This window comes from Elephantulus edwardii, unplaced genomic scaffold, assembly GCF_000299155.1.
Source record: "Elephantulus edwardii isolate Elephantulus edwardi_28Jun2011 unplaced genomic scaffold, EleEdw1.0 scaffold00008, whole genome shotgun sequence".
Classification (NCBI taxonomy): domain Eukaryota; kingdom Metazoa; phylum Chordata; class Mammalia; order Macroscelidea; family Macroscelididae; genus Elephantulus; species Elephantulus edwardii.
Window position 1 is genome coordinate 34,933,997 of NW_006399758.1, and position 23,899 is coordinate 34,957,895.

Consider the following 23,899-nt stretch of genomic DNA (forward strand, 5'->3'; position numbering starts at 1 on the left):
TAATTTATTTAATGATTAGTTTTGAATTTAAATTCTTTTCTAATTTTAATGAAAAAACTATACTCTTTACATGTCTGCTATTGTGCCTTTGAAGTTGACTACCCCCTATAGCAACGCTATGAACAAAGGCTCGAGCCTTGCCTTATCTCAAGCCAATCTTCACCATCTCTGACACATCTGATCCCATTGCCATAGTCACTGTCAGTCTATCTCATCCAGGGTCTTCCTCTTCTTCACTGAACCTCTACCCTTCCAAGCATAATGTCCTTTTCCAAGGACTGGTCCTTCCTGGCAAAATGCTCCAAAGTATGTGAGATGGAGCTTCAGAATCCTTCCCTCCAAGGAGCAAACTGGTTACGCACTCTTAAGAAAAAATCGGTTTGTTCTCTTGACAGTCCATGGTATGTTATATACACTTGTCCAGCACCACAAATCTAAGACATTTATTCTTTTTCTGTCAACTTTGTCAATATGTCTACACTTATGCCTTTGGCATTATAATTTACTACTGTTGTTGTTATGTGCTGTCGACTACTACTATTATCATTATTGTTGTTGTTAAGTGCCGTCGAGTCATAGGTGACCCTGTGGAGGAGAGTCCTCAATGCATGGGTGCCTTTCATCCTCTTTCCAGGTTCATAGGTTTTCCAGAGGCAAGCTGTTATGGAAGTAGATGTCAGTCCTGCTTCCAAGCTTATTTTAATCACCCCACTGTCTGTCTGCATTGGGTAGCCAACCTTTAACACATTTGACACATCAGTGTCAGTGTTCAGCCTCACAGCAACCACAAGTGACCACAGTACAGCAACTTGTACACCAGGGTTATACTACATAGAGGAATGTCTGGACAAAAACAATGAAAGCCAGGCCTGAGGGCTGTGGATTAAAAGTCACCCATTTTTGGCTTGGTAGCATCGCTTTCTGTCCACTGGGCCAAGGGATCTCCCTCTATCTTGATGTTATTGTTATTATTATTATTATTATTATTATCATCAGGATTTAGGTTTACTTAAGATTCTTGCTGTTGTTTACTGGTGAGTCAGAACTGACTTACTGCTGATCCTATAGCACGTTTTCAAAGGCTGTAAATTGCACAGAGGAAATTGTCCATTTTTCTTGAAGAGGAACTATTCCTGCTTCCATATGCATTATATTATGCATAATTATGCATTGTAGTATTTACAATTAATTAATATTGCTCTTTGCCTATTATCCCCACTATTTTCAAGTCCCCATTGAAATAGAAGGATTGTAAATTGGTACAAATGCTATAAAGGCATTTCCATTCCCTCAAAAAGTAAAGTAGATAAATACCATATGGCCCACTTATTCCACTGTTAGGAATATATCCCAAGGAAATCAAGACTGAGACAGACACTCACTGTGGTGTTAGCCTAAACTTTGGCTTTTTGTAGCCATTACATTTAGCCCCCTTTGTTCTCCAGCTACTTTAACTGCAGAAACATGGTATTGCAAGTTATCAATAGCTGTGGGACTAGGATAAGAAAAAAAAAGTGTTTCCCACACTGAGCAGCAAGACTTGTGGCAGCAAGATTTGAGCTGAACAAGACTTGAGGGAGAATGGAGCAAGACTCAGATGAGAGCAAGATCCTGGTGGTGAGATCTGGGTGACAGTGGTAGAAAGACTGAGGCATCGATGTAGAGAAACTATGGCAAGGTGTGAACTGAGGCTTCTTGCATTTATGTTGGCCACAGTTAAAGGCATTTCTGTTCTTGCCTATGCTTAAAAGAGAGGCTCACTTATAAATTCTCTAAGGCATCAGGTTTCCCAGATGATTGAGGAAACCAGTGACTTATTGATTTTGTGTTCCTAAATTAAAATCTGGTTGACTGAGAAGCTGTCTTTTACTATGAGAAATTGTGCCCTGGGACTGTTGGGCTATCCCAGGACTTGTATTGTGAGATATTCTCTGTCTCTTTCACTCTCTGACTTACTTCTCTAACAAATTTCATTCTCGGTACTACAACTATAAATCTGTGATTGAAGAACGAAAAAACAAACTTTTTTTTTTCTGGTTTGGCTATCGAGGTACCATAAGGCTGAGCTATGGGCTCTTTATCTGCTTTCTACTTTAAGGTGTTAAGGGGCTGTGCTGTTCTCACTCCCTCTTGGCCGTTTCAGAGAGGTGCTCAAGGCTCTGTGCCTCCATGTCTCATTTTCTACGTTCTAGACACCCATGTATTCTTATCAATCATTTGTGTTTTTTTCACTTGTGAATGAATTGAAGTGAGTTATTTACCTTTAAAAATATTATTAATGTTTGTTGTACATACACTATTATGATGAATTTTATTCACATGCATTTGTCAAGGTATTTATATATTAAGTAGCCCAATAGATTAAGTATTAAACTGTTAACTGAAAGATTAGTGGTTCAAATCACTTGTTTCTCTGTGGGAAAAAGATAAAGCAGCATGTTCCTGTAAAGATTTATTGCTTGGGAAAGCTATGGGGCAGTTTTACTCTGTTCTATATTATTAATGTGCATCAGAACTGATTTGATACAATCACGTTTATATATTAAGGAGAATGTTTAGTATCACTTTCCCTGCCATCCAGAAACTTGTTGTAAGCCCTAAAAGAATAGAATTGTTATGTGCTGTCAAATTGCCTACAACTGACAGTGACCCTATGTACAACAGCCCTAAACCCTTATTGTTTCTGACACATGTACTCCCATTATCTCAGTCACTGAATCAATTCATCTCATCGAAGGTCTTCCTCTCCTTCACTGTCCCTGTCCCCTCTCAAGCATGACTTCCTTCTCCAATGACTGATCTTGCCTTGCAACATGTCCAAAGTATGTCAGACAAAGAAGCTTCAGACTCTCCCCTTCCCCCTGAATATCCTCATACCTCTGCTTCTGCCCTTCCCCTCCCTTGGATCCTCAAACTCAATCTACAATAATGGTTCCATATAATATTTGTCTTTGTGGGACTGAGCCAGTTCACTCAGCATAAGGCTCCCTAGTCCCTCCTAAGTTAGGTAATAATTTACAAAATTAATGCTCCTGCATGGTGCATAGTATTCCATTGCGTGAATGTACCGTAATTTCTCAATCTGTTCAATTGTGCTTGGACATCTGGGCTGTTTCCATGTTCTTGCCACTGGGAACAAACATCTAGAGTATTATAACAAAAGTTTAGAGATTACTCCTGGGTCTCCACAAGAAAACTATGGATAACCCAATTACAAAATGGGCAAAAGACATGAAAAGAATCTTGACAGAAGAAGATACTTGAATGACAAACAGACACATGAAGAATGCTCCAAATCACTGGCAATAAGAGAGATGAAAATCAAAACTACAATGAGATGTCATCTCACTCCAGTAACAGTGGCAAAGTTTAATAGGCAGCAAGTAATACATGTTGGAGAGGATGTGGCAAGATAGGAACCCTTGTACATCGTTGGTGGGATTGTAAAATTGTGCAACCATTCTGGAAGGCAGGTTGGTACTTCCTCAAAAAGCTGAGCATAGAAATTCCATATGACCTAGCTATATATCCTGAGAAAATGAGAACTGAGGCACAAATTAAGACTTGTACACCAATGATCATGGCAACCCATTTTAAGAGTAAAGTTTTTTTTAAAAATACATCAGAATTATAGAGTTTAGACTGTGACTCTTCTAACAATAAAAATGTAGATGAAAAGTTACAGAATCTGTCTAAAATAACTTTAAGGCAATTATTATTTAGCAGGAAGGTAATGTTCAGCAGAGTATTTAAAATTCAGCATATTTATTGTGTATAAATATTTTTTAAAAAACTTGAATGGTTAGTATTTATCACGTTACCTCTTTTTTTAAAAAAATCAGAAATATTATATATTGATCCTTGAAGCATTTCTGGTCCTATTTTGAATAAAACTAATATCTCACCCTTTCTGGTCTATCAGATAGATCCTTAATGTGTTTGAGATGTTTGAAAAGGAGGAAAGAAAAATCCAAAATATCCTTTCTCCCATAGAGTGACTGGTGGTGGGTTTGAACTTCTGACTTCTTTGTAAGTTGTTGTTGTTATTGTTATGCATACCATAAAGTTGGAATCAATCCATAGCTGACTCTCTGGTTGATTTTCAGAGACAGTTAGTCTCACGGGAGGAGATTGCCCATTCGTATACAGTGGAGCAGATGGTGGCTTTAAACCGTGCACCTTTCAGGACTGCAGCATGTTTTCTTGCCAGTGGGCCACCAGTGTAGTCCAACATATATTCCATGTCATCACCAGGAATCGAGAGTTATGAAAGGGTAGAACAGGGTTCAGATCTTTTGTTCATAATATCTGTAAGAGTTTACTCAACTTGATGGTACCTAACAACAACAATAATATAATGATGAGTAATGCATATCTTGCAACCTCCAAAATATTTAAATTTAGGGAAAAAATTTAAAGACTTAGAAGTTCTTAATAGACCTTAGACTAATTTTGGACTCAGGTTCTTTTTGACTGATGATGTCCTGAAAAATAGTGATAGATAGTGTTTGTTATTTATATATTTCATTGGAAAATTTATAATTATATTGCATAGATAGGTAAATTTTTCCACTGCTCTGCAAAATATAAGACTAAGTTGTGTGTATATCTATAGTTTTGAAAAACATTTTTTCTTCTCAAAGAAGGACAATAGGACAAATTTAACTCAATCCTTAGAATCTCTTTCTGGACTGAATACTACATTATTATAAATCAACATACCTAGGTGAAGAGAAAGTTTTGTCAAACTAATCTAATCCTCTTTTATGTCAGTGACAAAATTGATATAGCAAAGATAAGCGTAGGATGCAATAGTTCTTGACTTTACTCAAGCTCTTTTTGAATTTTTATCAATTTAGAGAATATAGCTCAAATTATGCTTTTATTATCTGGGTTTAAAATTAGTAGGATTTCCAAAGAATAATTATGTACGTTTTGATCTTATTTCAGGAATGCATTCTGGAAGACATTTCAAAGGAATTTAGTTAATTATTGAAATGCTAGATAGAGGTTGAGATTAATCTTTGACAATCTGTAAAATAAGTAAATCTTGTTTCTGGATCTATTTCTTTGTTGCTATCTTCATCCTTCTTCTACTTCATAAGCAAATCAAATATCAAATATCACTATAATGCATATGTGTAATGATTTGAACCTGTCCTAATTGTACCACATCATCAAAATTTCCACTGCGTATTATTATTCTTATCAGCCATAGTTGTTTGGCTAGTTTCAATCCACTAAATACTGATTTTCTATCAACCTGTTCACTTGTATGTCATATATAAGAAAAAATATGACTTTAATTTGGCATAAAAGTCAATTTAAAATATATATATATATATATATATATACACACACTTGTTTATGTCAGTAAGTTCTATTCTTCTTGTGTGACACACCAGTGGATTTTCAGAGGCAGTTAATAGTAATGGAAGAGATTGCCCATCTTTGTCCTCAGAGGTGCATGCTTTTGAGATTTCACTGCAACTTCCTATCATGAGGACACCAAGGCTCAACGGGTCACTATACAGTTTCATGTAAGTATCAATCACTTGTCATGCATCAGAGAGTTGGACAGTGACTAGGGAGGACAGAAGGAGAATTGAAACCTATGAGCTGTGGTGCTGGAGAAGAGTATTGAATGTACCATAGACTGCCAAGAAAACAAACAGATTCATCCTTGAGAGGGTTAAACTGAGTTATTCCTTGGAGGCAAGGATTTTGGAGCTTTGTCTGACATACTTTGGGAATGTTGCAAGGAGGGACGGGTCCTTGGAGGGACATCATGCTTGGGAGGGTGGAGGGATGGTGCTAGAGGGGAAGACCCTCTGTGAGATGGATTGATTCAGTGACTGGGGTAATCGGGATGGGTGTGTCAGAGGCAGTGCGATTGGCACAGGATAGAGCAGGGTTTAGGGCTGTTGTATATAGGGTCGCTATGAGTTGCAAATGACTTGACAACACATAACAACAGCAACAACATGTATGTATGTGTCATGATCAGAGAAATTACAAAAAATGTACTAATCATTTTTTCTTTAAATGTAAGTTATCTAATAATAATAAGGTGGAAAAGGAGAGATGATACTCAGTTATTCCAAGTTAAAGAGTTGACTACAGCAGCCACAGATTATTCCAAAAACTACGTAAAGTAAGTCTAAAGTTGTAGATTTCAATGGTAGTTTCTTTCAAATCAACTAACTCTCAAAGGGTAAAAAATTTCAAAGGAAATTTAAGAGAAGAGTGTTACACTGTTAATTCAAAAGCTATGCATCTCTGGCCATTCTATTCCACTAGAGCTCTGCAGGAGAAAGATGAGAAATCTCTTACATGGGATGTAAAGCTGTAGAAACCAGCTGGAGGAGGGTTAGCTAAGAGTTCAGATTTGTTAGCAATAAGAAACTGGACTATATGAAGAAGAAAGTGGCTTCAGGATTGTAAGAATATTGATCAATGACTGTGTTATCGAGATGATACAATTTTATTTGTAGAAAGTGAATAAAACTTGAAGCTCCTTTTGCATAAAATCAAAGACTATAGCCTTCAATATGGATTACATTGCATCATCAAGCAAACAAAATTCTCACACTAGACAAATAGGCAGCATCTTGATAGATGGAGAAAAGATTAGAGTTGCTAATTATTTCATTTTACTTGGATCCACTATTATCACCCATTATAGTCAAGAAATCAAAAGGAGTCATTACATTGCCCATATCTGCTTTCAAGAAACATCTCAGTAATGCTGTAGAACAATGATGTCAGTTTAAAGACTATGGGATACTTGACCCAACTCATGGTATTTTCAATCACTTGCTGTGAATTTTAAAGTTGTGGTGTTGGTGAAGGGTTTTGAATACATCATGGACTTCCAAACCAACAAAAAAAATTCTATCTTGAAGGAAGTATAACCAGAGTGCTCCTTGGAGGCAAGAATGATGAAACTTAATTTCACTTGCTTTGGGTATATTTTCAGGAGAAACTACTTCTTGAAGAGAGACTGGAAAACATAGAAGGTCAGCAAAAGAGGGACATTCAATGAGATAGATTGATATAGTAACTATCGCAATGGGCTTGGACAGGACAGAGATTATGAGGATGACACAGAATAGAGAAGGTTCACATCTATTATTCATAGAGTCACTATGAGTCTTGGCCAACTTGTTGGCACCTACAACAATATGCAATATACACAAATTAGATATTCTTATTGTTATTAGGTACCTTCGAGTCACCTGTGACTCATAACGACTTTATGTAAAACAGCTCTGAAGCATGCTCTATCCTGAGCTACTCTCACTGACTCCAACATCCCTTTACGATAGCCACTGTGTCAATGTGTCTCATCTGGGGTTTCTTCTCCTGTGCTACCCCTCCACCCTTCAGAGCATGATGTCCTTCTTCCAGGACCGGTCCTTCTTGATCATGTGCCCAAAGCACAGTGAGACAGAGCTTCAAAATCCTAGCCTCCAAGGAGAAACTATCCTTTCCAAGACAAACTTAGTTGTTTTCTTGGCAGTTCATGGTATGTTCAAGACTCTTCTCCAGCACAACTCAAAGGTATCAAATTCTACTTCTGTCATCCTTAGTCATTGTCCAGCTCTTTGATGCATAGTAAGTAATTGCGAAGACCATCGCCTGGATCAGGTGCACCTTAGTCTCTGGACTGATGTTGTTGCTTCTCAGTGTTTTGGAGACGTCCCTGACAACACTATAATAAAAGTTGAAGGCCAGGTAAAGGGACGAAAATGAATTGCCACAATGGCTATAAAAATGGGCTTAAGCACAGCAGAGATTATGAGGACAGTACAGTATCAGGCAGGCTTTTCTTTTATTGTAAGCAGAGTTGTTTTGAGTTGGAACAATTTTAAGGCTCCTGAAAGGAACAATAACATAATATTGTTGTTTTTGTTGTGTACCATCAAGTCAGAACCAACTAATAGCTGCCCCTTTGGTGGGTTTTCAGAGAAGGCCTGTTCTTTTCCTGATGAGCAGCTGGTGGCCTTAGCACCTTTGAGATTGCAGCACAGCTTTTTACCACTAGGGCACCAGAGTGTCTAATATAATATTAATGATTTTATACCTTTGTAAAATTTATTGAACAGTTCGATAAAGATATTTAGGTATGCAAAAACTTTCACTGTTTACTTAAAATCAATACTATACCACTTTTTAAAATGTGGTGATCTCTCCATTATAAGAGCCTCTTTATACTTTTATCTTTATTTTATATATTATTTTATGTACATCCCTTGAGACTTCCATCAGACTTCATAATTTTCCTTTTGATAATTATTAATTTAATGAACTCGATTAAAAATATCGTATTTACCCAGGTATTTGTCATTTTCAGTGTTCTTTAAGATTTGGCATTCAAAGTATTCTTCTGATAAAATAATCTCCTAAATTTTTAATTTAGAGCATATTTACTGACAATGAATTCTTTTTGGTACTTCTTCATTTTAAATTCACCTTCATTACTGAAAGATATTTGGTTACAGAATCCTGACGTTATAATTCTAGTTTGTTTGCTTTTGGTCACATCAAAATATCATGCTACTTTTTTTTTTAATCCTTGTTGCTTTCTGAGAGAAATTCATAGACCTTTGAATGTTTTTCCTATACATTGATGCATAACTTTAATATGTCATCTTTTAAAATATTTTCTTTGACTTTTATTAGCAGTCTTATTATGACTTATTTGAGTGTAGATTTATTTTTACTCATTGTGTTTGAAGTTTCTTTGTCATTTTAAGTAAATATATTGAGAATCTTTGTCAAATTTGAAAGTTTTCATTTATCATATCTTAAAATAAATTTTGACATTGTACTTCTGGTTCTTCTTTGTTCATGTTAAAAACATGAATAGTAAGTATGTTGTTGATGTTTCATAGGTCCCTGGGACTTTGTTAATTGATCTTCTTTCCATTCAGATGGAATTTGTGGTGGATTAGTGACAAGCAATTGCACTATCAATGTAAAGGTACACTGTTCAAATCCACCATTTATCTAAAGGAGGAATGTGGGGAATCTCCTTCCATGTAATTTGCTATCTCTCAAAACCTGCTGAACTAACCTGTATGAGTTGATTCTCAATCTACGGAACATAACAACAACCACAACCACAACAAACATCATTCAGATGCTAAAAATATTATAGATATTTTGTCTAGTTCCTAGACTCTTTATCCTATCATAGTCATTCTAATTTTAAATATATGCTGCCAGTTTTTAATTTCATTTGCTGTATTTTTCAATTCTGAAATCCTATTTGGTTTATCTTAGTGTCTTTTAGTTCTTTTCTAAGATTTTTCTATCATTCTTTTCACTTGAAAAGTATTTTGCCTTACTTATTGGCAATGTTTTAAAAATAACCATTTACAAATCTTCCTCAGATAATACCAAAATATGTAATATCATTCTTCTCTGTGGATGTTATTTTTCTCATTTTAACTGAAAATTTTTTGACTTTTTGTGTATCATATGGGTCTGAATTAAATGCTATACAGTTTCTTGGAAACAATAAAATTTTAATATATAATAATTTACATATTAGAGAATATATACATTTAAATCACTTTATTAAAAGACTTATAATATAGTTGCATAGTTACACAACCATAACCACAGTTCATTTTAGACAGATTAAATTTAAGCATTTTTCCTGAAGTTGTTAGGTGGCATTAGTTGGTTTCTATACATAGCAACCCTATGCATAACAGAGTGAAAACACAAAGGCTGGTCTACCATTTCAGTATGATTTACTGTAGCCTACCATTCAGCTCGTATTTCAGTCATCCAACCAATCACACTGTTAGAGTCTTATAGTACCTTAAGATTTCAGAGTTTTTCAAATTTCTATACCTTTCACTCTTATCTTACCCTCCCATATATTCTCTAGATGTCTGTTTATTTAAACTAGTAAAGTCCTGCAGTTCTTTTGAGATCACACTTTGTATCTCACTTTTCAGAGTCTGCTCTGACTTGACTGTATTTTTATATGTTATAAAAGAGAAATGTCATGATTTAGATTCCATGAAGAATCAGCAGGGTCATACAATGCCTTACAGACATTCTTCTGGTATTTTCTGCCATTAGCCAAAATCCATCTGACATCGGCAATTCCTTTTGCTTTGTCTTCTTCTAAATCCAGCTTGAACTATGCCAGCTCTATGGATATATTTGTTCTAGCCATTTAAAAAAAACACAAAACACCAAATGATCTTCATCATGTTTTAGTTGCATGTGATATTAATGCTATCATTCAATAATTTACACATTCTCTTAGATCAACTGTTGGATTCTGACTGCATGCCTTGGAGCTTGCAGTGTAACTCTTTATGACCAGACCCCTAGAACTCCCTTAGGTCTTACAGGGATCAATATTAATTAAATAGTAAATATTTGGGTGTCTGTAGTGTTGAGTTAGATTCAGAGTTTTTGAAACCATACACTCAAGTCATCTTGAATTGGTAAAGTTTGGTTTGGCGTTGAGTAGTTGGTTGTCAATTTACAATACAAGCTGAAATATCATTAAAAGTATTTCGGATAAATATACATTTCCTGTTACTAATTGAAGCACATAAGCATATTAAAGTGTAACTTACTATGTGAAATAACTTACTTGTGTATAAGCATGAGTTATACATTACAGAATCAGGCAGCATATCTATAAAATGGTGACTGATGAAAAGAACTTTCCCTAAAACTTAAGCAGTTAGAGCTTAGCAATGATAGTTGTTGTGTGCTATTGTGTCACAAATTACCCATAGCTGAAACTCTAGTGAGTTTTCTGAAGCATTAAATAACATGGGAGGAGACTGTCCATAATTTTCCCAGAGGGCAGCAGGGGGATTCAAATCTTGGGCCTTTGAAGGGATTGGAGTGCAGTTTCTTACCATCAGGCCACTAGAGTTCCCTCTATGATCGTCCAAGAAAGCTTCATAGATTCTAACTTTAATATGTTTCTTTCTGAATTTTTGAATTTAAGTAATAGAAAGAAACTTTGATCAAATGAGAAAAATATAACAATAGTGAGACAATTATGTCTTCAGTTTTGCAACTGGGAAGTTCAGGAATTAATATTCAAGGATACCTTCATCCAAGATTTGTATTCATTTCAGCAGGATTATTTTGTTTCTTGGTTCTGTTTTGCTTTATGTCTGCTTCATTCTCCAGATATTTTACACGTATCATGGCAAAAATAGTTATGGGAGTCATTGTCTTCATAGCCAGAAATCCCCAGAAAACTCTTTTTTTCTTGATTGTTCCAGGAAAACTCAAGTATGTCTCACTAGCTGAGAGAGAGTCACATGCACACCCTTAACCACTTAGTCTATCTGGGAGATATGTTCCTGTGGGACTGGATAACAGCCCTGAAACTAGAAAATGGAAAGGCTTTCTTGAACTACTGTACTCTCAGAGGAGGATTAGTATTTTTCTAAAGAGACAATATAAAAATGCTTTGGGAGTGAATGATTAAGCAGTCATTTGGTAACTGAAAGGTATATGTTTTGAACTCACTCAACAGTGCTATGGAAAAAAGATAATGGCACTACACTTCTGTAAAGATTACATATGGTGATCCTATAACTGAAAGAAATACATCTCCGTGCTGCATCTTCACAATTGTTACTTTATTTAAACCCATTGTTGTAGGCACTGTGTTAGTTCATCTCATTGATAGTCTTCCCAAGCAAGTGAGAAAAAAAATCCTATAGTCCTAGAAATAAAGACTGTTCTTCCTGTAATTCTCACAAAACAGATTTGTTTTTATGACAGTCCATGTTGTACTCAATAGTCCTCAGCAACTATAGAATTCAAAGGCATCATCTCTATCATGCTTCTTTCTCTCTTTGCAGCTTTCTCATGCATGTGAAACCAAAGATCTCCAATTCATTCTTAATGAATGAGTCAGAAACAACTCATAGCTGAACCTCCACTGGTTTTTGGGAGGCTGTAAATCTCATGAGAGGAGATTGCTCATCTCTGTACACTAGAGTCACTAGTGGATTTAAATTGTCAGGGAGACACCACCTTTGAGTTAACAGTACAACTCCCTACTAACTATACCAAGCATGGGTGGCTCAGAGGTAGAATTCTTGACTGCTTATTAACTATACCACCAGAACTAAAGTTACTGAAAATGCCATGACTTAGGTAAGGCACATCTTAATTTTCAAAATAGTATCTTTTATTTTAAAGAGTTATTTTGCTGGATTTTACCAAGTGTAATACATTTGCTTTCTTATCTGCTGCTTCTATGAGTATTAATTATGTATCCAGTAAGTGAAAACCTTAGATTGAAGTGACAACATTAATCATTTTACCATTTATCATGTTTCTGTCTATTGATCTGGTTGTGAAGAATTTTGTTTTCTTGGTCTTGAGGTACAATCTATACTGAAGATCTTTGATCTTCATTAAGTGCTTCAAGTTTACTTAGCAAGCAAAGTTGTTTCACTTGACTATATTAACAGGTTGTTGGTGAATCTTCCTTCAGTCTTGATGCTTCATTCCTCTTTATAAGTCCATCTTCTTGAATTGTTTTCACAGCATACACATTTAGTAAGTCTGAGATACACACCTTTCTTATTTTAAACCATGTAGGATTCTCATATATTGTCAGAACAAACTTCTTAATCTTTGTTCAGGTATTATGACACAAGTGTCTTGGTGTTTCCATTTTTCTCAGAGTTAGTCATAATTTATGATTCATGCAATTGAATGCAATTAACTGTAAATGAAATATAGTAAACTTCTTTCTGGTATTCTCTACTTTCAGCCAAAGTCCATAGGATATTCTTTTTTTTTTTTTAATTTTTAGTTTATGTGTGTACCATCAAATTGGTCTGACTGGTACAGGAGGCAATTGTTCCTTCCTCTTCAGCAGAACATCTGGTGGATTTGAACCGCGTACCTCTGGAGGATATTCTAACAGTATTTCTCCTTTCAAGCCTTCTTCTAAATCTGGCTTGGATTCATGTAAATTTCTTATTAAGATACTGGAACAATCATTTTAGGGTTAATATCAGTATAATTTTATTTGTACTTTATATTAAAGCCATTGTTCTGCAATTTATTCATTCTGTAACTTCACTTCTCTTTGAAATAGGCATAACTTCAGTGCCTTTCAGCTGATTAACATGGTGAATCTATCCAAACTTGCATCCATTGTGGAAACATATTACTTGGTATTCTGTTAATTCCTGAAGGCTTGATTTTGGTCAGTGCCTTCAATACAATTTCGATTTTTTTCCTTCAGTACAATTCATTATTTATCATATAGTACATCCTAAAATTATTGAACATTGACCAATTCACTTTGGCACAGTGACTGTGTTTATCTTCCAGCTTCATTTGATGTTTCTTATGTTATTTAGTAATGCCATTTTCAAGGTTTAATTTTTCACTTCAGTGTTTTCTGATTGAGAAAAGCTGGACACTTTTCCCCTTTTGGTTTTCTAACTACAGGTCTTTGCATGTTTAATGATAATACTCATATTCTTGAGCTGTCCTTTGAAGTCTTCTTTTCAATTACTTTACCTTATCATTTTTTTTCCTTTTTGTATACCATCTAATCAAATCTGACTGGCACAGGAGGAGATTGCTCCTTATTCTCCAGCAAAGCATCTGGTGGATTCGAGCTGCATGCCTTTGGGATTTTACAACACAGCTTCTTACCACTAGGCCACCAGAGCTCCCTTTTACCTTATATTTGCCACCCGCTGCCCTGCCCCTACTTCAGTTACCTATACTCACGAGAAAAATCCAGAATTTTAAGAGAGATTGTAGAGGGAAAGTGCATACTTAATTCAAGTGAAGAACTAGAGTTGCATAAACTTCATTTAAATATCCACACAAAACTGTAAAAGAGCAAGGACAATGTGAGGATGGCCAAATCTGACATTAACCAAATCCCAGATCACACAGAACCATAATGGGAAAGGCACAACATTATGATCCAGGTAAGTAGCAGAATACAGTTAGAAGAGTTAAAAAAAATATGCTGGCCAACACCTCAGCCTTGCAGCTCACAGCTTCAAGCCAGTGCCACATTCATTCTTAGTACTACAAAGTATAGTCCCTAAACCCCCCAGAGGTCCAGCAAACTTGGGCAAAGGCTCTTTACTGAGCTCTGGTTCTGTCTGTTGGAGATAGAAGTCTCAAGATTGGCTCCATTTATGTTGGTTCTCTGGTTTTCTGCTTCAACCATAGCTGCTGCAGCTGTAGGTCTTAGCTGGTGCAAGAATTTCTGGGCCTGAAGGACATGCTGCATTCTCTTACATCTTCTTTGCTGGTGAAGAAGACCTTCTGCTTTTGCTGCTGAATCTGCTTAATTTAATGGCAAGACTAACCGATCCCTTTGTGGATAGGCTAACTCTCTTGATGCATTTATTCTCACCCTTCCACAAGGCAAAGTCACATTCTTTGGTTATAAAATTAATTTTGAATGATAAACTCCACAAACAGTGAAATAGGGTTAGATAGAGAAGGGTTTTGCTTCTGGGTATAGATTTGTCCTTTGGTTTTATTATTATTGTTGTTGTTGTTGTTACATATCTCCTTGTTTTCAAATTAGCTCTTTTTCTGCATCCCAACATAAAATGATGACTCTTCCTGTTTTGAGGTACCAAAGTAGCTAATCTTTCATACATATTTATAGGTTCAGAAACACTATACTGTTGTTGTATGTAGGTGTGGTAGAATTGTACAATTCATATCCTTTACCAATACCACAATCACCTTTATGTGTAAGTCGTGTGTTACAGCCACTGTGTCAATATATATCATCGAGGGTCTTTCTCTCTTTTACCCTCTACCTTTCACAGCATAATGTATTTTTCAAAGTTCTAGCCTCTTCTGATATGTCCAAAATATGTTACAGAAATTTTCACCATCCTTGCCTCTAAAAAGACACATGGAGGGTAATGATGAGTCAAAATTCACCAGGTAACAGTGGGTTAATGGACAAGGGGCCCTGGTGATACAGTGACTAAGTACTTGGTGACTAACTGAAAACCTGGCAGTTTGAAACCATCAGTAATTCTAGAATACAATCACTTTGCAATGTTATACCATAAAAATTATGGTCTAGGAAACCCAATGGACTGTTCTAAATGGTCACATGGTAGCTATGGTTTAGAAGAAACTTGATGATTTTTAATATTAACATCAGCAAATATGTTATCAGATTTGATTTTAAAGTGCAAATTTCTTTCCAAATTCCTCATAGACATCAGTGACACTAGTTGATACTGTTTTGTGTAGGATTTTTGCAGCTGTTTTATATATATATATATATAAAATTGTTATATAAATATATAATAAAATTCTTGCTTGGATGTACTAGAATGCCTATAAGGACTTCTAGACAAGATTATGGAAATAAAAATTTCTAGATTCTACAGTTTCAATAAGATTTGCATCTCTAGATCTATAGCAATCTTTCTATATGATCTATATCTATTTTATAAATGACCATATGTGAAAGACGTTCCTCCTTTTTTAAAAGCAATTTACTCCCCTGTTCCTTTCTATCTCTTTGGAAGTTTTAATCATGCCAGTCATGGGAAGATACTCTTTTTTTTTTTTAACAAAATGCTACCTTGTTCCAAGTTTTCAGTGATTTTATTTTAATACTGTCTCACTAATAAGCATGATATTATGCACTCTCTTTTATATTCTCTTGAGGAAATACTCATATGATTAATTTTATACTTAGTTTTCACCTCTTTTAACATTGCCACTTCTTAATTTACATCAGTGTCTTTATTATATAGTTTGAGTCTCAAGCAAGCATTCATTTGAGGTTTAGTCATTAACTTATATCCAATATATGGGTTTATGACAAAATGAGCAGATATTTCAGTTTCTATGAAATCTTGGGAGTACCTATGTTGTTTATAAAGAGAAGAAAACAAAATGATAATCTGGTAGAGGGTCTCTTTATTTGAGCTAGTGTCATTATTTTTATTTATTTCTTGAATTTCCACATGCAAATGAGAGCCATATCAGTAATTAATATTTTATACCTTGGTCTTTACATTTTTATAGTTACAGTGTTTTAGTTAAATCCTGTAATTTAAGAAACTTAGAAATTTCAGAGAACATTATTTCATAAAATTTCTTTGTTGAAATAGGAAATATCTTAGGTCAGTAGAGGGCAGCCATGTCAAAGGTCTGTAATTCTTTCTGTCCTTATTTCTAAAATCTTATAACAATCTTTGGAAGTCAGTTAAAGTTATGAGGTTATTATTTGCTTAAAGCTAAATGTGACCATTCATGTAAACATTGGCTTAAATGATATGATATCTATATTTAAGCTTTCATGTAGCATATTTTTCATTTTTTTGAGATTTTCATTATTTTTTTACAATCATGAAAACAATCAAATTATCCATTGTCATGTTAACATTTCCCCATACTTTTACTCAGAAAGATTGATAAAATTTTATTTTAAGTAACATATACCGACTTTTTATTTTTAAAAAGAGAAAGTGAAGAATTAATTTCTTTCTTGCATATAGTGTATTAACCTTAACTCACTTAATATTGTTTGATAAATGATATTTTAATAAATAGACTTTGATATTATCTAGAAACAATATTTGCCTTAGAAGATAAATATCAATCAAATTTAGATTCCAATCCAGGAGTAAATTATATGTGTCTGAGTTAAAAGGTGATAATTAATCAAGCATTTCACAGAGAATAATTTGACACGACATGCTTAAGAAGTTATTTTCAAGAAATGCTTAGTTCCTTATTCATTCATGCTATTTCTTAAATATTTCACATTTAAATAGGAAAGGAAGCAATATATCTGCGTTGGCACAGTCATTACAACAATTGATTTCATTATGGTGTAGATTAAGAGTCTAATGCAGCATTTGAGCTGTCCATAGAGTCACTACAGACTATAGCGTACTGGACAGCACCTAACAACAATATGTATAATGCTTGGCATATATAATGATAGGGCTGTAGTTAGATCACTGAGACCTGCAATCTGGCTGTATTTTCTAGTTGTTATTTTTCTTGACCTCCTGGATCTCATTTTTATCTTTTGTAAAATTGAGGTAAAAGTAGTATTTATCCCATAGAGTCTAATATGAGGATATTATTGGTCTGGCTAGAGGCTAGCCAATTCCATTTATCTTTTCTAAGCACTCTTTCTGGCTTTTATTGATTTTTATCTATTGTTTTTCTGTTTTCTCTTTATTATTTCCTTTCATCTACTCATTTTGGATTTACTTCACTGCATTTAGAATTTAAGGCAGAAATGGAGATTATTGATTTCAGACCCTTCTTCTCTTCTAATGGAGATATTTAGTGCTGCTATTACAGTTAAATGCTATTTTAAATGTATGCATACATTTGGTAATGTATTTATTTATTCTTTACTAAATAACAAGTTCTCTTTGTTCTTTTCCTGAAACAGTTTACTTTAACATGTGTTTACAAGTATTTAGGGGTTTCCAAATACCTTTGTTTTTGTGGTTTCTGATTTAATTCTATTTAAGTCAGAGAATATATTTTGTATGATTTTAACTTTAAAGTTCCTGAGGTTTCTTTTAAAGAAAAGAATATTGGTTGTGTAAATAAATTGTCTATATGTACTAATAAACAATATGTATGTTGCTATTAAAAAATGGGGTATTCTACAAACAATAATTAGGTCAAGTTGGTTTATAATTTGGTTCAAGTTTTTATATTGTTGTTGTTAGGTGCGGTCAAATCAAGTATGACTCATAGTGACCTTATGAACAACAAGTCTGAATTTTTCCTATCCTGTATTATACTTTTACCAAATTTCTCCTTTATCAGCTCTTGGGAGACAAAAGAATATCTGGGAGCTCTGATGGCATGGTGGCAAGAAGCTACGTTACAGCTTCAAAGACATACAGTTCAAACACATCAACTTCTCTGCAGGAAAAGGATGGAAAATTTCCTCCCGTGCAATTAAGTACCTCTAAATATCCACCAGAGGGTCATCTATGGGTTGCTTTGGACTCTGGTAACACACACACACACACACACACACACACAAACACACACACACATATGAGAAATAACACATAGAAAGTCTAGCCAGACTTCAAATACAAGAATAATCTCTAGTCATGTTATTACTAGTGTAGACGTATACATACATATGTCTGTATGTAGGAAGCTCTGATTATGTAGGCGTAATCTGTAGAAAATTGTTCTACTAATCCAAAGGTGGAGAGTTTCTGGTTTTTGGATCCATCACTGGCTTTATGTGAAGAAAGCAGACAGCCTTCCCTGGTGATTTATAGGCTTGGTAACCCGATGGAGAGTCATTATACATCATGATTCACTCAACTGCAATGAGTATGTATGTGCATATATATTTTTGTCATTAAATAAAAGAATACTCAAAATTCATTGCCTTCAAGTCAATTCTGACTCATAGTGACTTTCTCAGGTTGTCAAGATGGTAAATATTGAGTGGAGGAGACAAGCCATTTCTTCCAGCAGAGCAGTTGGTGAAATCATACTTTCATAGATATAAAACATTTTCGTTAGAAGTGCCACACCTTATGGGCTAGGCCATTAGAAAAGATTCCTGGTCTTTTTACGTATAGTCATTTATATATGTGTATGTGTGTATATGTGTGTGTGCATACACACACAAATATATCTCTCTATATATCTATATCTATTTAGATATATAATATCTATCTTTATCTCTCTCTATATAAATATATCTATATATGTATAGCTCTCTCTCTCTATATATATATATATTCATATCTACATATATAGATAGAGAGAGAAAGGTATGTGTGTATATATATATATATATATATATATATATATTATTTCTGTGTCATTTGAGTCATGTACAAGTCATAGCAACTCTATTAATAACAGGCCTGAACCCTGATTTATCCTGTGCTAGTCTCATCATCTCTGACACACTCGAGCCCATGGAATGTAAATTGTTTAAGTGCACTGATCAAGAGAAAAAGAGTAGCTGATTGGATTAAAAAATAACCAAACCCAGGAATACACTGTCTACAAGTTACACACCTGAAAATTGAAGATAAAGAAAGGCTAAAAAATAAAAGGGTGAAAAAAATTTACTAAGCAAGTGGCACCCAGGAAAAAGCAGAAATAGTGATATTAATCATTGATGAAATGGATTCAGCATAAAAACCATCACAAAGGACAAGGAAAGTCACTACAGCGTGCTTAAAGTGGCAATAAAACAAGAGGACATAACCATAGTAAATACCTATGCACCAAATGATGTTTGTTGGTGGTGGTAAGTGACATCAAGTCATAGATGACTCATAGTGACCCTATGAATGAAAGACCTCAACACTTAGTTTCTCCAAGGTCATAGAGTTTCCAGAGGAAAGCTATTTCAGAAGTGGATGCCACTCCTGCTTCCAAGCATGTTTTAATCAGGAAGCTCCACCAAACACTGTCCACCATGGGTAACCATTATCGTATTTGACACATCAGTGTCACAGTGTTTAGCATCACAGCAACCATAAGTTACCTCTGTACAGCAAATGAACACACCAATGTCAGACCACTTACAAGAATGTATGATCAAAAACAATTAAAACCAGGCACCAAATGGTAGAGCTGCAAAAATATACAAAGCATACATTAACAGAACTGAGAAAAGATATAGACAGTATCACAATAGTAGTAGGTTACTTCAGTATACCACTCTCAAGAAAAGATAAAACTATCAGAAAGAAACTCAACAAAAATGCTAAAGAAGTAAACCAAACAATAAGCCAGTTCAATCTAATAAATATGTACAAATCTAATAAATATATATAAGGCAGGAGAGACATCCACTTCCTAAATACAGGCTAATACACCCAAATAATGCTCAGTATACCTTCTTCTCCAATGTGCATGAAAGTCACAAACCAAGTATAAATACATTCTATAGCATATATACAGTATAAAGCATCTTCTCAGACCACAATGCTACAAAAATAGAAATTAATTACAAGAGAACAAAGAAGAAGAAAAATCCCATTTATTTAGAAGCTGAACAACAACATGATTGAACTTGTATGGAAAATAGAAGATATATAAATTTCTTGAAACAAATAACATTGAAAGCACAACTTAACCAAACTCTGGGAAATAGCCAATGTGGTGATTAGAGGTCAATTTACAGCAATAATAAAACATATCAAGAGGGAAGAAAAGATGGTAATTTATTCTTTAACCCAACATCTCCAACAAGGTGAAAAATAATACAGCAAGAACATCCAGCACTTTCTAAAAAAAAAAAAAATTCTAAAAATTAGAGCAGAAATAAATGAAATTAAAAACATAAAATACAACTGAAACCATCCACCAAATCAGGAATGGTTCTTTGAAAAGGTCGATAAAATTGGAAAACCATTAGCAAAGCAAAGAAAATTAAAGACACAGATTATGCGAATAAGAGACAGAAAGGGGCAATGTTACAACAGAACCAACTAAAACAAAAAGGTTAACAATCTAAGTTGAATATTATGAAAAGCTATTGTCAAACAAATATGGAAACGTAGAGAAAACGAACAAATACTTAGAAATGTACAACCTTCCTAAACTGACCCAAACCGAAATTCAACATCTGACCAGACTCATTACAAAAGAGACATTGGATAGGTAATAATACAACAACTTACAACAGCAACAACCAAGAACTTGACCAAATGGTTTTATTCGTGAATTTTATCAAGCATTCAGAGGAGAACTGTCAGAAAACAGTTCAGAAAACTTTTCAGAAAACAGAAAAAGACAGAATTCTCAGACTTCATTCTACGAAGTAAACATATCCTTGAAACCAAAGTCAAATAAAGTCACCATCAAAATAGAAAAAAATTAAACCAATATGTCTCATGAATATAGATGCAAAGATCACCAATAAAATCCTAGTCAATAGAATCTAACAGTACATCAAATAAATAATTCACTATGACCAAGTAGGATTCATAACAGGTACGTAAGAATGGTTCAAAACAAGAAAAACAGAGTAATTCATCACATTGACAAAGCAAAGAACAAGAACCACACGATCCTATTAATTGATGCAGAAGAGGCCTTTGACAAAATCCAACACCCTTCCCTGATTAAAACACTCAACAAAATAGGAATTGAGGGAATTTCCTCAACATAGTAAAACATATATAAACAAAACCAAGAGTTCTGAATGGAGAGAGTTTAAAGACATTCTCTTAGAGAGCAGGAAGTCTAGCCAAGGATGCCTATTATCATCTGTCTTATTCAGTATTGTATTGGAAGTCTTAGAGATAAGAGAAAGAAATAAGAAGTATCCAAATTGGCAAAGAGGAGGTAAAATTAATTATATATGCAGATGATATGATAGTGTACTTAAAAAACCCTAAAGAATCAGGGAGAAAACAACTGGGCATAGTCTACTAATTCAGCAAAGTGTCAGAAGAGAAAATCAATATACAAAAATCAATTTAATTTCTCTACAGTGGCAAAGAGAAATGGAGCTAAGAAAAATAATACTCATCACAATAACTAACCACAACATTAAGTACGTGGGAGTAAATGTAAATAGGAAAACAAAAGACCTATTTAAAGAAAATTGTAAAACTTTACTTGTATACAAGAAACAAAAAGAGACTTGGAGAAATGGAAGAATATACCATGCTCATGGATAGGAAGACTCAATATTGTGAAAATGAAAATCTTACTAAAGGCAATCTACAAGTTCAGTGCATACCAATACAGATACCAATTCCATTCTTTGACAAGATGAAAAAGGCAAGTCCAATTTCATCTAGAATGGAAATAGACCCAAAAAACAAACACTTCTGAAAAAGACAAAGTAGAAGACATGTCACTCCCTGATCTCAATTCTTACTAGACAGCTGTGACGGTCAAGACAGCATGGTATTGGTGATACCATGACACCAGACACACAGATCATTGGAACAGAATTGAGAACCCACAAATCAATTCAACTACCTATTTTCAACTGATCTTTAACAAGGAGATAAAATCAATCAACTGGGAAAATGGAAGCCACACTAACAAATGATGTTGGCAAAATTTGACAATTATTGGTAGAACATTCAAGCAAAACCCACACTTCACACCATACAGGAAAAACAACTCAAGGTAGAACAAGGACTTAGGAGTAAAACCAAGGACTATAAACTTCATGAGAGAAAAGCTTGGAAGAATTATAGATCTAATCCACAATATCAACAGTCTTTGGAGCATCTTTAAAACCTACAACAGGAAGAGAATAAAATAGATGAATGGGACAGTCTAAGAAGCAAATCCCTATGCACCTCAAAAAACTCTTCCACCAGGGTAGAAAGTAAACCCAGACTCTGGAAAAAAAATTTAATAATGACATATCTGATAAAGGGTTCTATGTAAAATTTCTCGAATACTCCAGCACCTCACCAAGAAAAGAGTAAAAACCCAATTGCAGAATGGGCACAGGACATGAATAGACATTTTCTTGAAGAAGACATTCAGATGACAAATAAACACATGAAGAAAAGTTCAAAATTTCTAGCTCTCAGAAAGATTCAAATAAAAACAACTATGAGATATCATCTCATCCCAGTAACATAGCAGAGGTCAACAAAGCAGCAAACACACATGCTGGAGAGGTTGTGGAGAGATTGGAACCCTTATTCACTGCTGGTGTGAGTATAAATTGGTGCAACCACTATGGAAGGAAGTATGGCACTTTCTCAAAAAGCTGGAAATAGAAATACCATTTGACCCAGAAATTCCATTGCCAAGAACAAAGAAATCAGACCTGCCACCCAAACAAATATATGCACACCTATGTTTATTGCCATGTTGTAAACAATAGCAAAAAATGGAAGCAACCCAAGTGCTCATCAACAAATTAATGGATAGAGAGCTGTGGTATGTTCATACAATGGAATACTACACATCACTGAAAAATAAGTAACTCATAAAATATTATACAACATGCATGATCTTGGAAGACATTATACAGAGTGACACATCTAAGTCACAAAAGGACAAACATTGCATAACACCATTGATATAAAACAAGACTGGCATGGGGGTTGTGGGGAAACTAAGAAAATAGGGGATACACAATAAACATTGAACTGAAGCAGATGAAGAACTGTTTAAAAGGAATATATGATTAGGCATTATTTGTATAACAATAGTCCAGAATAAGAGGTGCATAAAAAAGTGTACGGACCTCTCTAAAGTACTCAAGAGCAGCGGTGTCTCTCTGGAGACTAAGGTGCGCCTGATACAGGCCATGGTTTTTGCAATCACTTGTTATGCATTAGAGAGTTGGGCAATGACTAGGGAAGATAGAAGGAGAATTGACACCTTTGAGCTGTGGTGCTGGAGAAGAGTATTGAATGTACCATGGACTGCCAAGAAAACAAACAGATTCATCCTGGAGAGGGTTAAACTGGACTGCTTCTTGAGGCAAGGATTCTGGGGCTTCGTCTGACATACTTTGGACATGTTGTAAGGAGGGATAGGTCGTTGGAGAGGGAGGGACGGTACAAGAGGGGAAGACCCTCTAAGAGGTGGATTGATTCAGTGACTGAGGTAATAGGGATGGATGTGTCAGAGGCAATGAGATTGGCACAGGATAGAGCAGGGTTTAGAGCTGTTGTACATAGGGCCACTATGAGTCGCAAATGACTTGGCGGTGCATAACAACAACAACAACAACAAAGTGTACTGGGGGAAGGAAAGAGGGAGGAAATAAAGCAACAATGAGTAATTTTCTTTAAGTGAACTGAAGGATCCTGGGAGAAAAATATGCAACAATGAATGAATGAATATGCAAGTTTTCTGTAAACTTTTGTTAAAATAACAATAATTTTTTTAATTACCTAAATTTTATATCCACAAA

At 34.8% G+C, this 23,899-nt stretch overlaps 1 protein-coding gene across 1 annotated transcript in view; it reads left to right on the forward strand.

The window, feature by feature from the left end:
- Window positions 1–23,899, forward strand: part of CNBD1 (cyclic nucleotide binding domain containing 1) — a 204,226-nt gene that overhangs the window by 159,841 nt on the left and 20,486 nt on the right. The window contains exon 5 of the mRNA XM_006880560.1: window positions 11,277–11,286. Coding sequence (XP_006880622.1) covers window positions 11,277–11,286 — 10 coding nt within the window. The remainder of the gene's footprint in view (window positions 1–11,276; window positions 11,287–23,899) is intronic.